This window comes from Papilio machaon, chromosome 23 (genome assembly GCF_912999745.1).
Source record: "Papilio machaon chromosome 23, ilPapMach1.1, whole genome shotgun sequence".
Taxonomy (NCBI): domain Eukaryota; kingdom Metazoa; phylum Arthropoda; class Insecta; order Lepidoptera; family Papilionidae; genus Papilio; species Papilio machaon.
The window spans coordinates 3,225,330-3,238,776 of NC_060008.1; the positions used below are offsets into that span (position 1 = coordinate 3,225,330).

Consider the following 13,447-nt stretch of genomic DNA (forward strand, 5'->3'; position numbering starts at 1 on the left):
ATGAAAGGTGATGAGTCCTTATTTAAAATATTATTTAAAACTTAAAAAAGTTCAATAGAATTGGGAATCATTTTGTTGAATTGTATGATATAAAGTTACCTTGGGTCTCGGGTTGCCGGTGAAGGGTACGGTGATCTTGATCTCCTCGCCGGCGATAACGGTGATATCGCGCAGGCTGAGGTCGCTGGTGATGCGCGGGCAGTTGGGCGGTGCGCAGGCGCGGATCGCGTCCGAGCTCTGCGAGTACGGCCCCTGCCCGGCCGCGTTAACCGCACACACACGGAACTCGTACTCGTGGTTCTCGATCAGTCCGGTCACCCGGTACGTCGTGTCTGGAATGTGAGCGTGGCACGCCTTCGTCCACTTGTCTTCGGTGATGAGCCTCTTCTCGAGTATGTAACCGGTGATCGGGGAGCCGCCGTCGTTGCGCGGCTTGGACCACGTGACCGTGATCGACGACTCCGTGGTCTCGACGGACCGCGGCACGCCGGGCGGGCCCGGCGGGTCGAACGGATGTCTCGCCTTGATCGGCTCGGTCGTCTGAGCCGGGTCCGATTGACCGTATTGGTTTTCAGCCATGACTCTGAACTCGTAGTCCCTGCCGACGGTCAAGTTCTTCACGCGGAGGAACGGTGTCGTGACATATCCGGACACCTTGGTCCAAGTGGGTGAACGTGCTTCGCGTTTTTCCACCACATAATTTGTTATCTCTCCGCCTCCATTGTCTTTGGGCGGGTTCCAGTAAAGCGTGAGCGCTTCGCCCTCGAATTCGTCCGCGCGGAGGTTTTCAGGTTTGCCAGGTCTGTCGAGCACGCGCACATTGATAGTGGCCGTGTCGTATCCGGATGGGTTGCGGAGTTGCAATCTATACTGGCCTCCGTCTGATCTCTTGGCGTTCTTAACCACGAGCGAAGCAGAATCTGGTGTGATCTTCTGGAATATTCTCGAATCGCCATCGACGTCGAGAAGATTATCGTCGGCGAACCAGGACGCGGTTGGTTGCGGGAAGCCGGTGTACGGCACGTGAATAGAGAAATCTTCACCCGCGCGCACTGTGATGTCACGCACGCCGCCGAGATCCATGCAAGGTTTGTTCGGTTGTTCCGCAATCGTAATGTCGGCAGTCGGTTTGCTAGGCTCCGAATTACCGACTTCATTAACGGCGATAACTCTGAACTGGTACTCTTCGCCTTCTTTGAGTTTTGGTACCGTGTGAACGAGGCTCGGGATAGGTGTGTCGTTAACATCCTTCCATTCTTTATCTCCTTTCGCCTTCTGTTGGATGATATAGCCCTTAATCTTTGCTCCGCCGTCGCTCTTTGGCGGTCTCCAGGAAAGCGTGACCGAATCTTTAGTGATTCTGTCTGGCTTAGGTGCCTCGGGAGCGCTGGGCTTAAGTCTTTGAGTTTGTGCAATAATAGGTTCGGTCGGTTTGCTGGGTTTGCCGGGACCGGCTTCGTTGACTGCAATAACGCGGAACTCGTAACGGTTACCCTCACGTAAGTCTTGGACGGTGTAACACGTGTTGGGTGTAGGATAGTTGTTAACCTTTACCCATTCACCACCACGTTCCCTCTTCTCGACGTTGTAACCGGTAATAGGTCTTCCACCGGTGTTGGTCGGCGGCTGCCATTCGAGGGAACAGCTGTTTGCACTGTATCCAGTGATCTTAGGCGTGACTGGTGCATCTGGTGGATCGAAAGGTAGTTTAGCGATAATCGGCTTGCTCTCCAGTGGATCGGAGAGTCCGTACAAGTTTTCAGCTCGTACTCTAAAGACATATTTCTTGCCCTCTGTTAAGTTTTTAACAGTAAACGAGCACTTTGGACAGAAACCGGCGACAGTGCGCCAATCGTTGACACCGAATTCGGCAACCTCGACGACGTAACCAGTGATTTCACTGCCGCCGTCATCTGTGGGCGGTAACCACGTCAGACTCATGGTCTCATGTGTAATAGGTGTGCATGATAGAGGTCCCTTAGGCACACCAGGTTTGTCGACGACAATAACCTCAATGTCAGCAGAGTCTTTGCCATATTCATTAGTTGCAGTGATAGTATATTTGCCAGCATCGTCTCTAGTAGACTTCTCGATGCTGAGTTTAGTCTCATCGGGACTCGTCTCAGCAGACAGCCTGTGTGAAGGAACAAGTGGGATGGCACCCTTGGTCCAAGTGATCTTCGGTGTCGGTGCACCGGCGATTGGAATGTTAATATTGATCGGTTCACCAGCGCGGACTTTGATCTTACGACCGATCAGGTGGTCGAGCGACAATTTCGGTTTCTCTTTCATAGGTTTAGCAATGATAACGTTAGATGGTTCAGAAGGCTGGCCAGGTCCAGCTGCGTTGACAGCAGACACTCTGTATTCATATTGGTGACCTTCTTGTACCCTGTCATCCTCATACTCGTTGAACCTAACAGGTTCCTTGTTGAGCTTGATCCATCTGCCTGTAGCTTTGTCTCTTCTTTCAACGTCGTAGCCCAAAATGTTAGAGCCACCGTTCGATATAGGCGATGACCATTTGATCTTAATATGGTCCTTATCTGCGGAAACGAGCTCCGGTTTTCCTGGTTTGCCAGGTACAGTATATTGGTTCTTGGCAACCACAGGTTTGTCGGTCACGAGAGGTTCAGACCGACCCTGCAAGTTCTCTGCGAACACTCTGAACTCGTACTTGGTACCCTCGGACAGACGAGGAACAGTTGCGTGTGTATTTTTAGGGTTGATGTAAGTAACGGCCGGAACCCAGCCGCCACCATGAGTGAGATCACGTTTTTCAATGACGTAGGCGGTAAGTTCACTGCCGCCATTGTCTTTAGGTGGCTTCCATGATAAGGTAACAGATTGTGCAGTAATCTCCTCGTATTCGAATGGAGGTTGTGGTGCACCAGGTACGTCCAAAACGATGAGTTCAAAGCTGCCCTCGTCAGTTCCAGAGTCATTCTTCAAGAGTAAGTTGTATTTGCCAGCATCTGAACGCTTGCAGTTCACAGTATGAATAATAGTATGGTGTCCAACTGAGGTAACTGTAGTTCTCTCGTTAGTTGCCACAGTTCTACCCTCGCAAGTCCATTTGACATCTGGCGTAGGCTCACCGATGAAGTCCACGTCGACGTGGAAAATAAGTCCGGCCTTGATGCGAACCTCCTTAAGTGGTGTGATGATTTTAGGTGCGACAAATCTGTCCTTAGCAGTGATAATATCGGAAGGTTCACTGGGTTCGGATTGTCCGGCTTGATTGACGGCGATAATTCTGAATTCATAGTCTTGACCTTCTATTAGATCTGGCACAGTTGCCTTAGTCTGTTTAGGAGGCACATGGACGGCATTTACCCAGTAGGGGCTGCCCTTTTCCTTCTTTTGCACAATGTATCCGGTAATGGGTGCACCGCCGTCGGATTTGGGGGCGGCCCATTCCAAATCGACGTGATCCTTGCTCCAGTCTGTTGCTACAGGTTTACCAGGAGCGGAAGGTTCGTCGAACTCGTTCTTCGCAACAATAGCGCGGTCTAATTCAAGTGGTTCAGATTGACCGATGGCGTTTACTGCACTCACTCTAAACAGATATTCCTTCATGTGTATTAATCTTGTCACTTGATGAGAAAGGAAGGTGCTCATGCCTGCATCTGACCACGTACCGCGAGATAAGTCCATTTTCTCGATTACGTAATGCAAAATCGGTGATCCACCGTCGTCGAGCGGGACCTTCCATGACAGCGAGCATGAATCCTTTGTAACATCGGAGACCACGAGCGGCTTCTCCGGCCTGGACGGCTTGTCTAGAACTGTGACTTGAGCCGAAGCTGAACATACTCCAAGATCATTCTTTAATGTCAATTTGTAAACTCCGCCGTCGGCGCGAACGGAGAATGGAATGTCTAAGATAACCCTGTTGTGCAAAATTTGAATATCGAGTCTATCTGATGGCTGAACAACTTTGCCGTTGATCTGCCATTCGACAGTCGGCTTAGGTGACGCTTCGATTGGTATCTCATACTGTATGCGCTGTCCGGCCTTGACGGTCTTGTCAGCGAGCAGTATCTTGTCGAAGTGTGGAGCGCAAAATCTGGCTTTAGCCACTTGCGGAGTGGATGCATCGCTAGGTTCACCGTTGCCTGCTTTGTTAACAGCGATGACTCTAAATTCATACTCCTCTCCTTCCTGCAACCCTGGAACTGTAGCTGTAGTTTGGTTTCCAGGTACAGTGGCTGCGACTTCCCAAGGGCCGTACTTTTTCTTGGCCTCGATAACGTAACCTGTAATTGGAGCGCCGCCATCTTTCTTGGGCGGGACCCATTCCAAGTCCATGTGATCTTTGTCCCAGTCCTTGACTACCGGAGTGCCAGGTTTGTCTGGTGTTCCGTACGGATCCTTGGCAGTGATCGGTTCCTGGCCTACAAGCGGGTGCGACTCGCCTTGTTTGTTGACGGCGCGGACGCGGAAGTTGTAGTCGTGTCCTTCAATGAGATGATCAATACGCATGTGGCAACCTTGCACTTCTCCAGCGGGAACCCAGCGGAGGTTTTCTTGGTCCATTTTTTCAACAACGTAGTGTGTGATCTCACAGCCGCCATCGTCCTTAGGCGGCCGCCAGCGCAGCGAGCAGCCAGACTTCGTGATGTCGTCCACACGAAGCGGTCCCTCCGGCGCGGTCGGTACGTCCATTACTAAAACTTTGACAGTTGCAGAATCGGTGCCGTTAATATTTTTGGCTTTGAGAGTGTAAGTTCCGGAATCTGCTCTCTTAGCATCGATCACACGGAACTTGGTGGTGTGAGCGTCGTTAACAATCTTGATCCTGTCAGTGTTAAGTACGACGTTGTCACCGTGTAGCCATTCTTTAGTGGGCGTTGGTTCTCCAACCACGGGCACTTCAAGGTCGAAGTTCTGTCCGACTTTGATCTTAATGTCAAACATGAAGTTTCTGTCAATTTTGGGTGGTAAGTTCTTAGGTCTGGCGAGATGCGGCGCTGTTCCGTCGCTGGGCACGCCCTTGCCGGCCTTGTTGACCGCCCGCACGCGGAACTCATACGTATTGCCTTCGATGAGGTCCGGAACTTTACCAGAAGTTACATCGCCCTCGATCTGAAAAAAGAATAGAGGTTTAAATTTCCTTAAAATATAGATATAGTGAAGGTGTTTAATATCAACTTAAACTATTTAATATTAACTAAATACAAAATTATGCAATAGTTTTTAATATAAATATATACCTGAGCACACTCCTCCCAGTCGGGTGAGAAGCGGTCCTTCTTCTCGATGACGTAGCCCGTGATGGGTGCGCCACCGTCTGTCTCTGGTCGGGTCCATTCCAACTCCACAAAGTCCTTGTCGAAGTCCTTGATCTTGGGTGTACCGGGCTTGCCGGCCACGTCGAATGGATTCTTAGCTTCAGTAGCATGCGGTGTCGTGAGAGGCTCCGATTTGCCTTGTCTGAAAAATAATTTATTTTAATAGTATGCCAAGATGGCAAAGGTCCGTTAGATGGCGCTATAACTTGTGTAAAAATAGTAAAGAAAAGCAAGTTACCTGTTAACAGCGCGCACCCTGAACTTGTACTTGTGTCCGGGCTGGAGGCCGTCGACTGGCAGGCTGGTCTCTGGACCCAGGGTCTCTCCGGCCTGCACCCAGCGGCCCGTGGCCTCGTCCATGCGCTCCACCACGTACTTCTCTATGGGCTGACCGCCGTCGTCTGCGGGCGGGTTCCATGACAACTTGGCGCCGTTTGCGTGCACATCTGATACCTGGACATGTATGAAAGTGTAAATGATCAGTTAAAAAGCCGTTTAAAATGTAGTATAGTAAATCTTAAGGTCTCTGAGTACGGCGGTAAGATCCAAAAATAACTTTCTCATGAATTAAAAGGAGTTGTAGTTAGTACGAGTTGATGAACGAATTGAGGCTTGTCTCTCCGCTAACCATCTTACGAAGTATGTAGCTTGATTAGGTAAAGTCGTAATAAATATACTATATGCATATTTTTACATACTTTATCTATATTTTTGTAACTTTATTTGACAGTGAAGATTCGAACGAAAAGTAGTTACAGAATTTCTCAATGAATTAAAAAAAAAACACTACATAGAACTTAATCTTAGTACTAAAGTACCAACCTTAAGTGGTCCTCCAGGTGGGCTGGGCACGCTGAGCACGATCACCTCGACTTCAGCGACGTCTTTGCCGTTGACGTTCTCAGCGGTGATGGTGTACCGGCCGCTGTCAGACCTCGTGGCAGCTTTGCACGTCAGCTTCGTGTTGTAGTCGGAGTGCTGCACCTTCATGTCGCCGTATGACTTCACCTCCTTTTTAGCTAAGAACCATTTCGTTTCTGGCATCGGTTCACCAGAAACCTGTAATTGAAACATTAATTCCATATAAGTTTAATTTTTAGTTTGCTAAAAATACTGTTTTATTTAAGAATCATTATAAGACTTTTATACTATCTTTACAATTAATAAAATTTGAATGTCTGTATGTAATAACGCGAATAAATGTAATATTTTCAGAACATGATGTATTTAACTGACGACGGAACTATCACTGAAATGTAGCCTATGAGTGAGGAAGAAACTTAGGCAATTTTTTTAAACTTTTACTAGAAAACACAAACAAATTTCCAGTTTTGAATAAATTCACTTTCGACCATAGTACAGTGTTTAAAATCTATATATATAAAAGAAAGTCGTGTTAGTTACACTATTTATAACTCAAGAACGGCTGAATCGATTTGACTGAAAATTGGTGGGCAGGTAGCTTAGAACCAGGAAACGGACATAGGATAACATTTTTTTTCATATAATTTTTATCCCGATTTCTATTTTTTATTCCGCGCGGACGGAGTCGCGGGTAAAAGCTAGTAAGATATAAACCGACAAGGATATCTGTTCCAGTGGACATAAGTTAAAGTAAATTATGTCAGCACACTAGCACTGCACTGTCAACGTCAAAAAGTGTTATAAAATCTTTTTTGTACTGTATTTGTTATGTTTTCTTTAACTAAGCGCGATAGCAGCGCCCCTCTCACCGACACAGATATCCTTGTTTGACTGTAAAAATATATCTTAACTGACCTTGACGTCGAAGGCAAACTTCTGTCCGACTTTGATCTTGATATCTATGAGGTTAGTCCTGTCTATCTTGGGCGCCATGTTGCGCGGCTTTGCCACTATAGGATGTGTACTGTCACTGGGCTCGCCCGGACCTGCCTTGTTCACCGCTCGCACTCTGAATCATAAGAAAAAGATAAATGAAGAACTTAAAAAAATATAGTTTTATATGCAATTAACGCAAAATAAACACAGCCCGTACACACAAATTTTAAAGCTTTAATTTTCTGAATATCTTACCGTGGGTTTCTGAGTCTAAAACCTCTATATAAAACATATCGTCATCCCTGTCATTATCTTTGACAATACAGAGATAACAATATGTTTCAAACGTTTACTTTGGTTTCAGAAACCCACGGTTAATAATGCGCAAGTATTTAATTAAAAAAAGAAAGTCAATTGTAGAGTTATAAAGATAACAATTTACAAGATCTAAATATTTCTTTCCAAATGTCTATTTGAAATATGTATAACTCACTTTACAAATATCAATAATAAAATGTCAAACAAACCTGAACTCATACGTCTGACCTTCAACAAGATCAGGTACAGTCGCAGTGGTCTTATCAGCTGGTACTTCCAGCGCCTTCTCCCAGTTGCCAAATTTATCCTTCTTCTCCACAATGTAACCCTCGATGGGCGCTCCACCATCTTCCTTCGGCGGGGTCCACTTGAGGTCAACATGGTCCTTGTCCCAATCTGTCACCGAGGGTGTGCCTGGTGCTCCTGGGAATGAGAAGACAAAATTAAGACCTATTGCCTTACAATAGATGGCGCTGTAAATAATACAGCTTTCTCAATGTTAAACATAGGCCATTCTCTTTTCCGACAATTTCTTATGTAATCCGTCCGCGCGGAATTAAAAAAAAGTAGCTTATATGTTCTTCCAGACTATGATCTACATCTGTACCAAATTTCATCAAGATCCGTTGAGCCGTTATGGAGATACCTTCAAACATACATCCATCCATCTAAACATTGACATTTATATTAGTAAGGTTTTTCTTCAGTGTCTCCTAAATTGCAAATAACTTCACATATTTTTTACTAACTGGTGTATAAAGGTACATATAAAGATATATCTTACCAGGTTCATCGAACGGATTCTTGGCGACGATACTAGTCTCGGAGACTAAAGGCTCCGACTCACCCTCAGAGTTGACAGCAGACACGCGGAACTTGTATTCCTTGCCTGGTGTCAGACCAGTCACTTCGCACTCTGAAATAAATATGATGAATTAAATATATTTCTACATATTGACCATTAGACAAAATTAAATTTTATGTGACCTTGAGACACGTCGCTGTGGAATTTGGTGAAACCTATGGGAAAATCCAGTGTTAATAAACAATTTATAATATAGTTGCACTCACTTGGTTCCTCAGAGCGGGCACAAGGTACCCAGCAGCCAGTCTCCGTGTCCAGTTTGTCCACTTGGTAGTACTCTATGGGCGCACCGCCGTCGTCCTTCGGTCGCTTCCATTTCAATGTCGCACCTTCTTTGTGTACATCTGAGATCTGTATAAAAAACGTTGATTTTTATTATATTAATTTAAAACTTTTGCAAAAATATTCTCGCGCTTCAAAATGCATATAGTAGTTGTATAAAAAAGAAAGATTTCTTCATTTGAATTGAATAGGCTTCGAAACTAGTGAGTCGATTGGAAAAACTATTTCACTGTTGGGTACCTACATTATCCCCGGATGATATAGGCTATATTTATTATTAGTTTAAGTCGTGGGCAACTGCTAGTTATCCAATAAAATAAAATGGAAACCGATAAATCTGATTTATAAATAATTCAAAACCTAAATTTGTAAAAGTAAACCAATAATCTCGTATATCACTAATATTTGAAGCAGACAACGGGTAATATCATACTAATAGTATTAATTCGAATGTTTAGATGGATGGATGGATGGATGTTTGTTTGAAGGTATCTCCAGAAAGGCTCAACATATCTTGATGAAATTTGGCACAAATGTAGAACATAGTCTGTAAGAACACATAGGCTACTTACTACGTTTATTTTTAATTCCGCGCGGACGGAATCGCGGGCCCCAGCTAGTTATTTTATGTAATTAAAAAAAAATGCTATTTTAAAACTTACCTGTAGAGGTCCTTCAGGTTTAGTGGGCTTGTCAGTGACCACCACGTTGATGGTGACGGTATCTTTGCCACTGGAGTTGACAGCTGTGACGGTGTACTCGCCGGAGTCATCACGTCGTACCGGACGTACCACCAACTTGGTGAAGTAGTCCGGAGAGTCGATTGTCACAGCCTTTGATGGACGTAGAGGCATGTTCTGATATCTGTGAAACATAGATAACATTTAAATAGGCTGATATGGATTTCTATTTGATACGGTCTAACCGCACTTTTTGCCTCTTCCTCATACTTAGGTTAGGAATGCTGATTTATCTTTGTTTTCTGAGACCAAAATACCTTTGTCAATTATTGTGTTATCTCTGTTTTTTACAAAGATAATGAGAGATACAGGTATATTTTGGCTCAGAAACCAACGATTAAACAGTCCCTTAATTGTGAGTTTCTCTAATTTAACCTACGTTAAAGGACTCACTGTTCATTTAATAATTCTGAGAGCGTCAATAAGTAAACAAGGTGCACATAATTGTTATTTTTAGATAGACGAACAAGCTGGAACGCTGTTTTTGTTGCAAAATGTAATATCTAGAAATATCATTAATTTAAATTTTTTGAAATATTTTGGCAACCCAAAGTCATGTGCTTGCTGCGCAGTACCTTCCCCCCTTATCTTGCTACGCTCCAACACTAACATTGTATTCTGCGCAGTGACTCGCACAAAGTTTAGAGCCGACAAGATATCAGAATACTACTATACCTCCATTCAACAGCGGGCGCGGGCTCGCCAGTGATAGCGGCTTCAAACTTGAGTGTGGCGCCAGCTGAGAGTGTGACGTCACGAAGATGGCGGCGGTCAATCTTGGGTGCGAGGAAACGCGGCTTGGCCACAAATGTCTTACTGCCCTCAGAAGGCTTACTCTGACCCGCCTTGTTCACAGCTATCACGCGGAACTGGTACTCGTTGCCTTCGATCAGACTGGAAAAAATTGTATTAATATTATGTCTGTCTATATCTGTAATATGGTCTTTAAAAATGTTTGTATGGATGGATGGATAAATGGATGGATGTTTTATCTTCAAAACGGTTGTATGGATCTCGATGAAATTTTGTATAGATGTAGAACACAATGTGTAAGAACACATAGGCTCCTAAGTTTGTTTTATTCGCGGGCAGCAGCTAGTAAAGTATAAAAAGGAAAAATACTAACACATGTACTATGAAATTGCAAAAATTACATTTTCTCTAGTAAAGATGGCCTATTTTTCGAACCAATTTTATTAGTATACAGAAATGTGCTAAGCTTAAACATTGTCATTTAAATGAAATTAAACTCTAATTAAGTACCAATATTATTGTAGTAGTCAAAATGATAAAACTTTTCATAGGAATACCAAATTAATATATATGAACCTCTTACCCATTGATAGTGGCACTTGGTGTAGGTGTGTGAGTCTCCAGAGCTTTTTCCCACAATGGACTATATTTGTCCTTCTTCTCAATAATGTAACCAATAATAGGTGAGCCGCCGTCAGATATCGGCGCCTCCCACTTCAGGTCCACATGGTTGGCAGACCAGTCATCAGGTACTGGTGTTGTTGGAGCATCTGGTACAGCTGGAAAAATAAGAAAACATCTTGTTAATATATTAGTTATGAACTTTATGGTAATTTTTATTTCAATATGTTTTATGATAATAAGCTGTCGCCTGCGACTCCGTCCGCGCGAAATTAAAAACAAACTTAAAATGTAGCCTATGTGTTTTCCAGATTATGTTCTACATATGTGTCAAATTTCATCAAGATCCGTTTAGCTATTAATTTAATTTGACGCAGACGGATTCGCGGGCGACAGCTAGTAAAATACAAATACATATATATTATAATCTTACTGAATGGATCTTTAGCGACGATAGCACCGAATGTTTCTAAAGGCTCCGACTCGCCCTCCTTATTGACCGCCTTCACACGGAACTTGTACTCATGACCAGGGATCAAACCTTCAACCTACATATATAATATTTGTTTACTGCTGATTCACAAAACACAAATAAATAAATAATACATAATTCAATGGATGAAACAAAATTAAAATTTTTCACCTTCTAGCAAATATTATTCCAAACTTGGAAACAACTAAATAATTTAATTATTACTAATTTTAAACGGCCTCATCATCAGGTCACTATACGTCCCCACTGAGGGGCTCGGAGCGTACTCTAAGTTAGAGGTGACTAGGACATAGTCAATGCTGGCCAAGTGCGGGTTGACTTCACATATATCATTGAATTTCTTCTCAGATATGTGCAGCAACACGATATTTTCCTTCATCGTAAGAACGTCGCATATATGTACATATGTAAATCGAAAAACAAATTGGTATATGGCGGGATTCGAACCCAGGACCTGGAGATTGCAAGTCAAGTGCTTAACCCCTGAGTCACCGTAGCTCCTACTGACGGCCTACTGGCACCTAATTTCCTATTGGGATTTATTCTTTGAATTGGATTCTCCCAACGGGAAACAACCTTGTCATAAACAGTACTATGTCATACCTCCATCTCAGGTACATTGCCAAGTGTCTTGCCAACAGGCATCCATGTGCCTGTCTCTGTGTCGTACTTTTCAACCACGTAACCCTCGATGGGTTCTCCACCATCGTCTTTTGGCCTCTTCCACTTCAGTGTGCAGCCGTCCTTGTGTATGTCAGACACTTCTAATGGACCTTCCGGCTTGTCCGGTTTCGCTATGGATAAAGAAAGTAAGTTATTTATAAATTTTCAATTTAACCTCGAATATTCACTGTAGAAAAATGTAAAAAAGTACCAAACGAGAAAGTAGTCACATGAATCTGAAAGACAGAAACTATAGGTGCCCAATATAGGTATGCAATTTTAGATGTGTTGCATACCTACGGAGGAGGTGCAGCACAGAAAGAAAATATTTACCCTTCTTATGCATCTTTTTCGCATCCATTTCTACTTCCCATCATTTCCTTATACGAAAAAGAATGGAAATTGGACTAAAATTAAACTAAAACCCACACGCTCACTCATCAGACGAAACTTTCCAAGTTTATATTAAATTTTAAATAGTATTTTTTGTATTAAGTACAAATGTTTGAAACATTTTTTTTCTATAATGAAATATACAGTTAGTGTAATAATAAGGTCCTCACATGTGACAGTGATGTCCAGCTCTGCGGTGTCCTGTCCGTACTTGTTGAAGGCCTGTATCTTGTATGTGCCGGAGTCCTTGCGGCGAGGGCTGGCGTGTTGGTACTTGCTGAGATAAGGTACATTCACCACTACAAAACACAAAGATATTTTTATGAAAGACTAGCTTTTACCCGCGACTTCGTCCGCGCGGAATAAAAATAAAAGATATAAAATGCACTCAAGATAAAAAAGTTCCTATGTCCGTCTCCTAGTTCTAAGCTACCTCCCCATCAATTTTCAGCTAAATCAGTTCGACCTATCTTGAGTTATAAATAGTGTAACTAACACTACTTTCTTTTATATATATAGATATCAAACATTTTAATAGATTGGAATGACTAACAAGTTGATAAAAATTCAGATATTGCGAGAGGTATTTTAACTACAAACAGATCATGTTTGAAACAATTCAAAAAGCCAAATTATAATAGAATTAAATAAATTCACTAAATATATGATTGAAGTATGTAAACTATTTTTATTTTCCACTAGTTTTCGCCCGCGGTCTGTCCGCGCGAAATAAAAAAAATATAAGTAGCTTATATCCTTTCATACTATGTTCTACATTTGTGCCAAATTAAACCAAGATTCATACAGTCGTTCTAGAGATACCTTTAAACAAACATCCATACATCTAAACATTCGCATTTATAATATTAGTAAGATATATAGGTTTAAAAAAAAGTTTAACTTAACCGTTAGCAAAGCAGTTTCTAAGTCGTATTTAAATAGCTATATAAAAAATACGTACACTTAAGTCCATTACCGGAGGTAACAGACTTGCCGTTGAGTGTCCAGGTAACGTCGGGTGCAGGTTCACCTGATACCTTCACATCTAACGAGATGGGCTCACCCTCCCGCACTTTGATAGGACGGAGATTACGACGATCAATCTTTGGTGCCACTGGAAAAAATACAATTAAATGTTAAATTTTGTTGAAACATGAAAAGAAAGAATCCTTAATTAAACGAAGAAATTTCTAAAAAATCTGAACTAGACAAAAGTATAAAAAAA

General features: G+C 42.9%; 1 protein-coding gene across 16 annotated transcripts in view; it reads right to left on the minus strand.

The window, feature by feature from the left end:
* Positions 1–13,447, minus strand: part of LOC106708969 (twitchin) — a 90,821-nt gene that overhangs the window by 18,785 nt on the left and 58,589 nt on the right. For all 16 annotated transcript variants that reach the window (XM_045683738.1, XM_045683737.1, XM_045683736.1 and 13 more), the window contains 15 exons: positions 13,184–13,336; positions 12,393–12,521; positions 11,770–11,960; positions 11,107–11,221; positions 10,636–10,831; positions 9,975–10,193; positions 9,222–9,423; positions 8,484–8,628; positions 8,197–8,328; positions 7,622–7,835; positions 7,074–7,227; positions 6,117–6,353; positions 5,533–5,747; positions 5,217–5,436; positions 100–5,088 (listed from right to left, as the gene is read on the minus strand). In XM_045683738.1, coding sequence (XP_045539694.1) covers positions 100–5,088; positions 5,217–5,436; positions 5,533–5,747; positions 6,117–6,353; positions 7,074–7,227; positions 7,622–7,835; positions 8,197–8,328; positions 8,484–8,628; positions 9,222–9,423; positions 9,975–10,193; positions 10,636–10,831; positions 11,107–11,221; positions 11,770–11,960; positions 12,393–12,521; positions 13,184–13,336 — 7,511 coding nt within the window. The remainder of the gene's footprint in view (positions 1–99; positions 5,089–5,216; positions 5,437–5,532; positions 5,748–6,116; positions 6,354–7,073; positions 7,228–7,621; positions 7,836–8,196; positions 8,329–8,483; positions 8,629–9,221; positions 9,424–9,974; positions 10,194–10,635; positions 10,832–11,106; positions 11,222–11,769; positions 11,961–12,392; positions 12,522–13,183; positions 13,337–13,447) is intronic.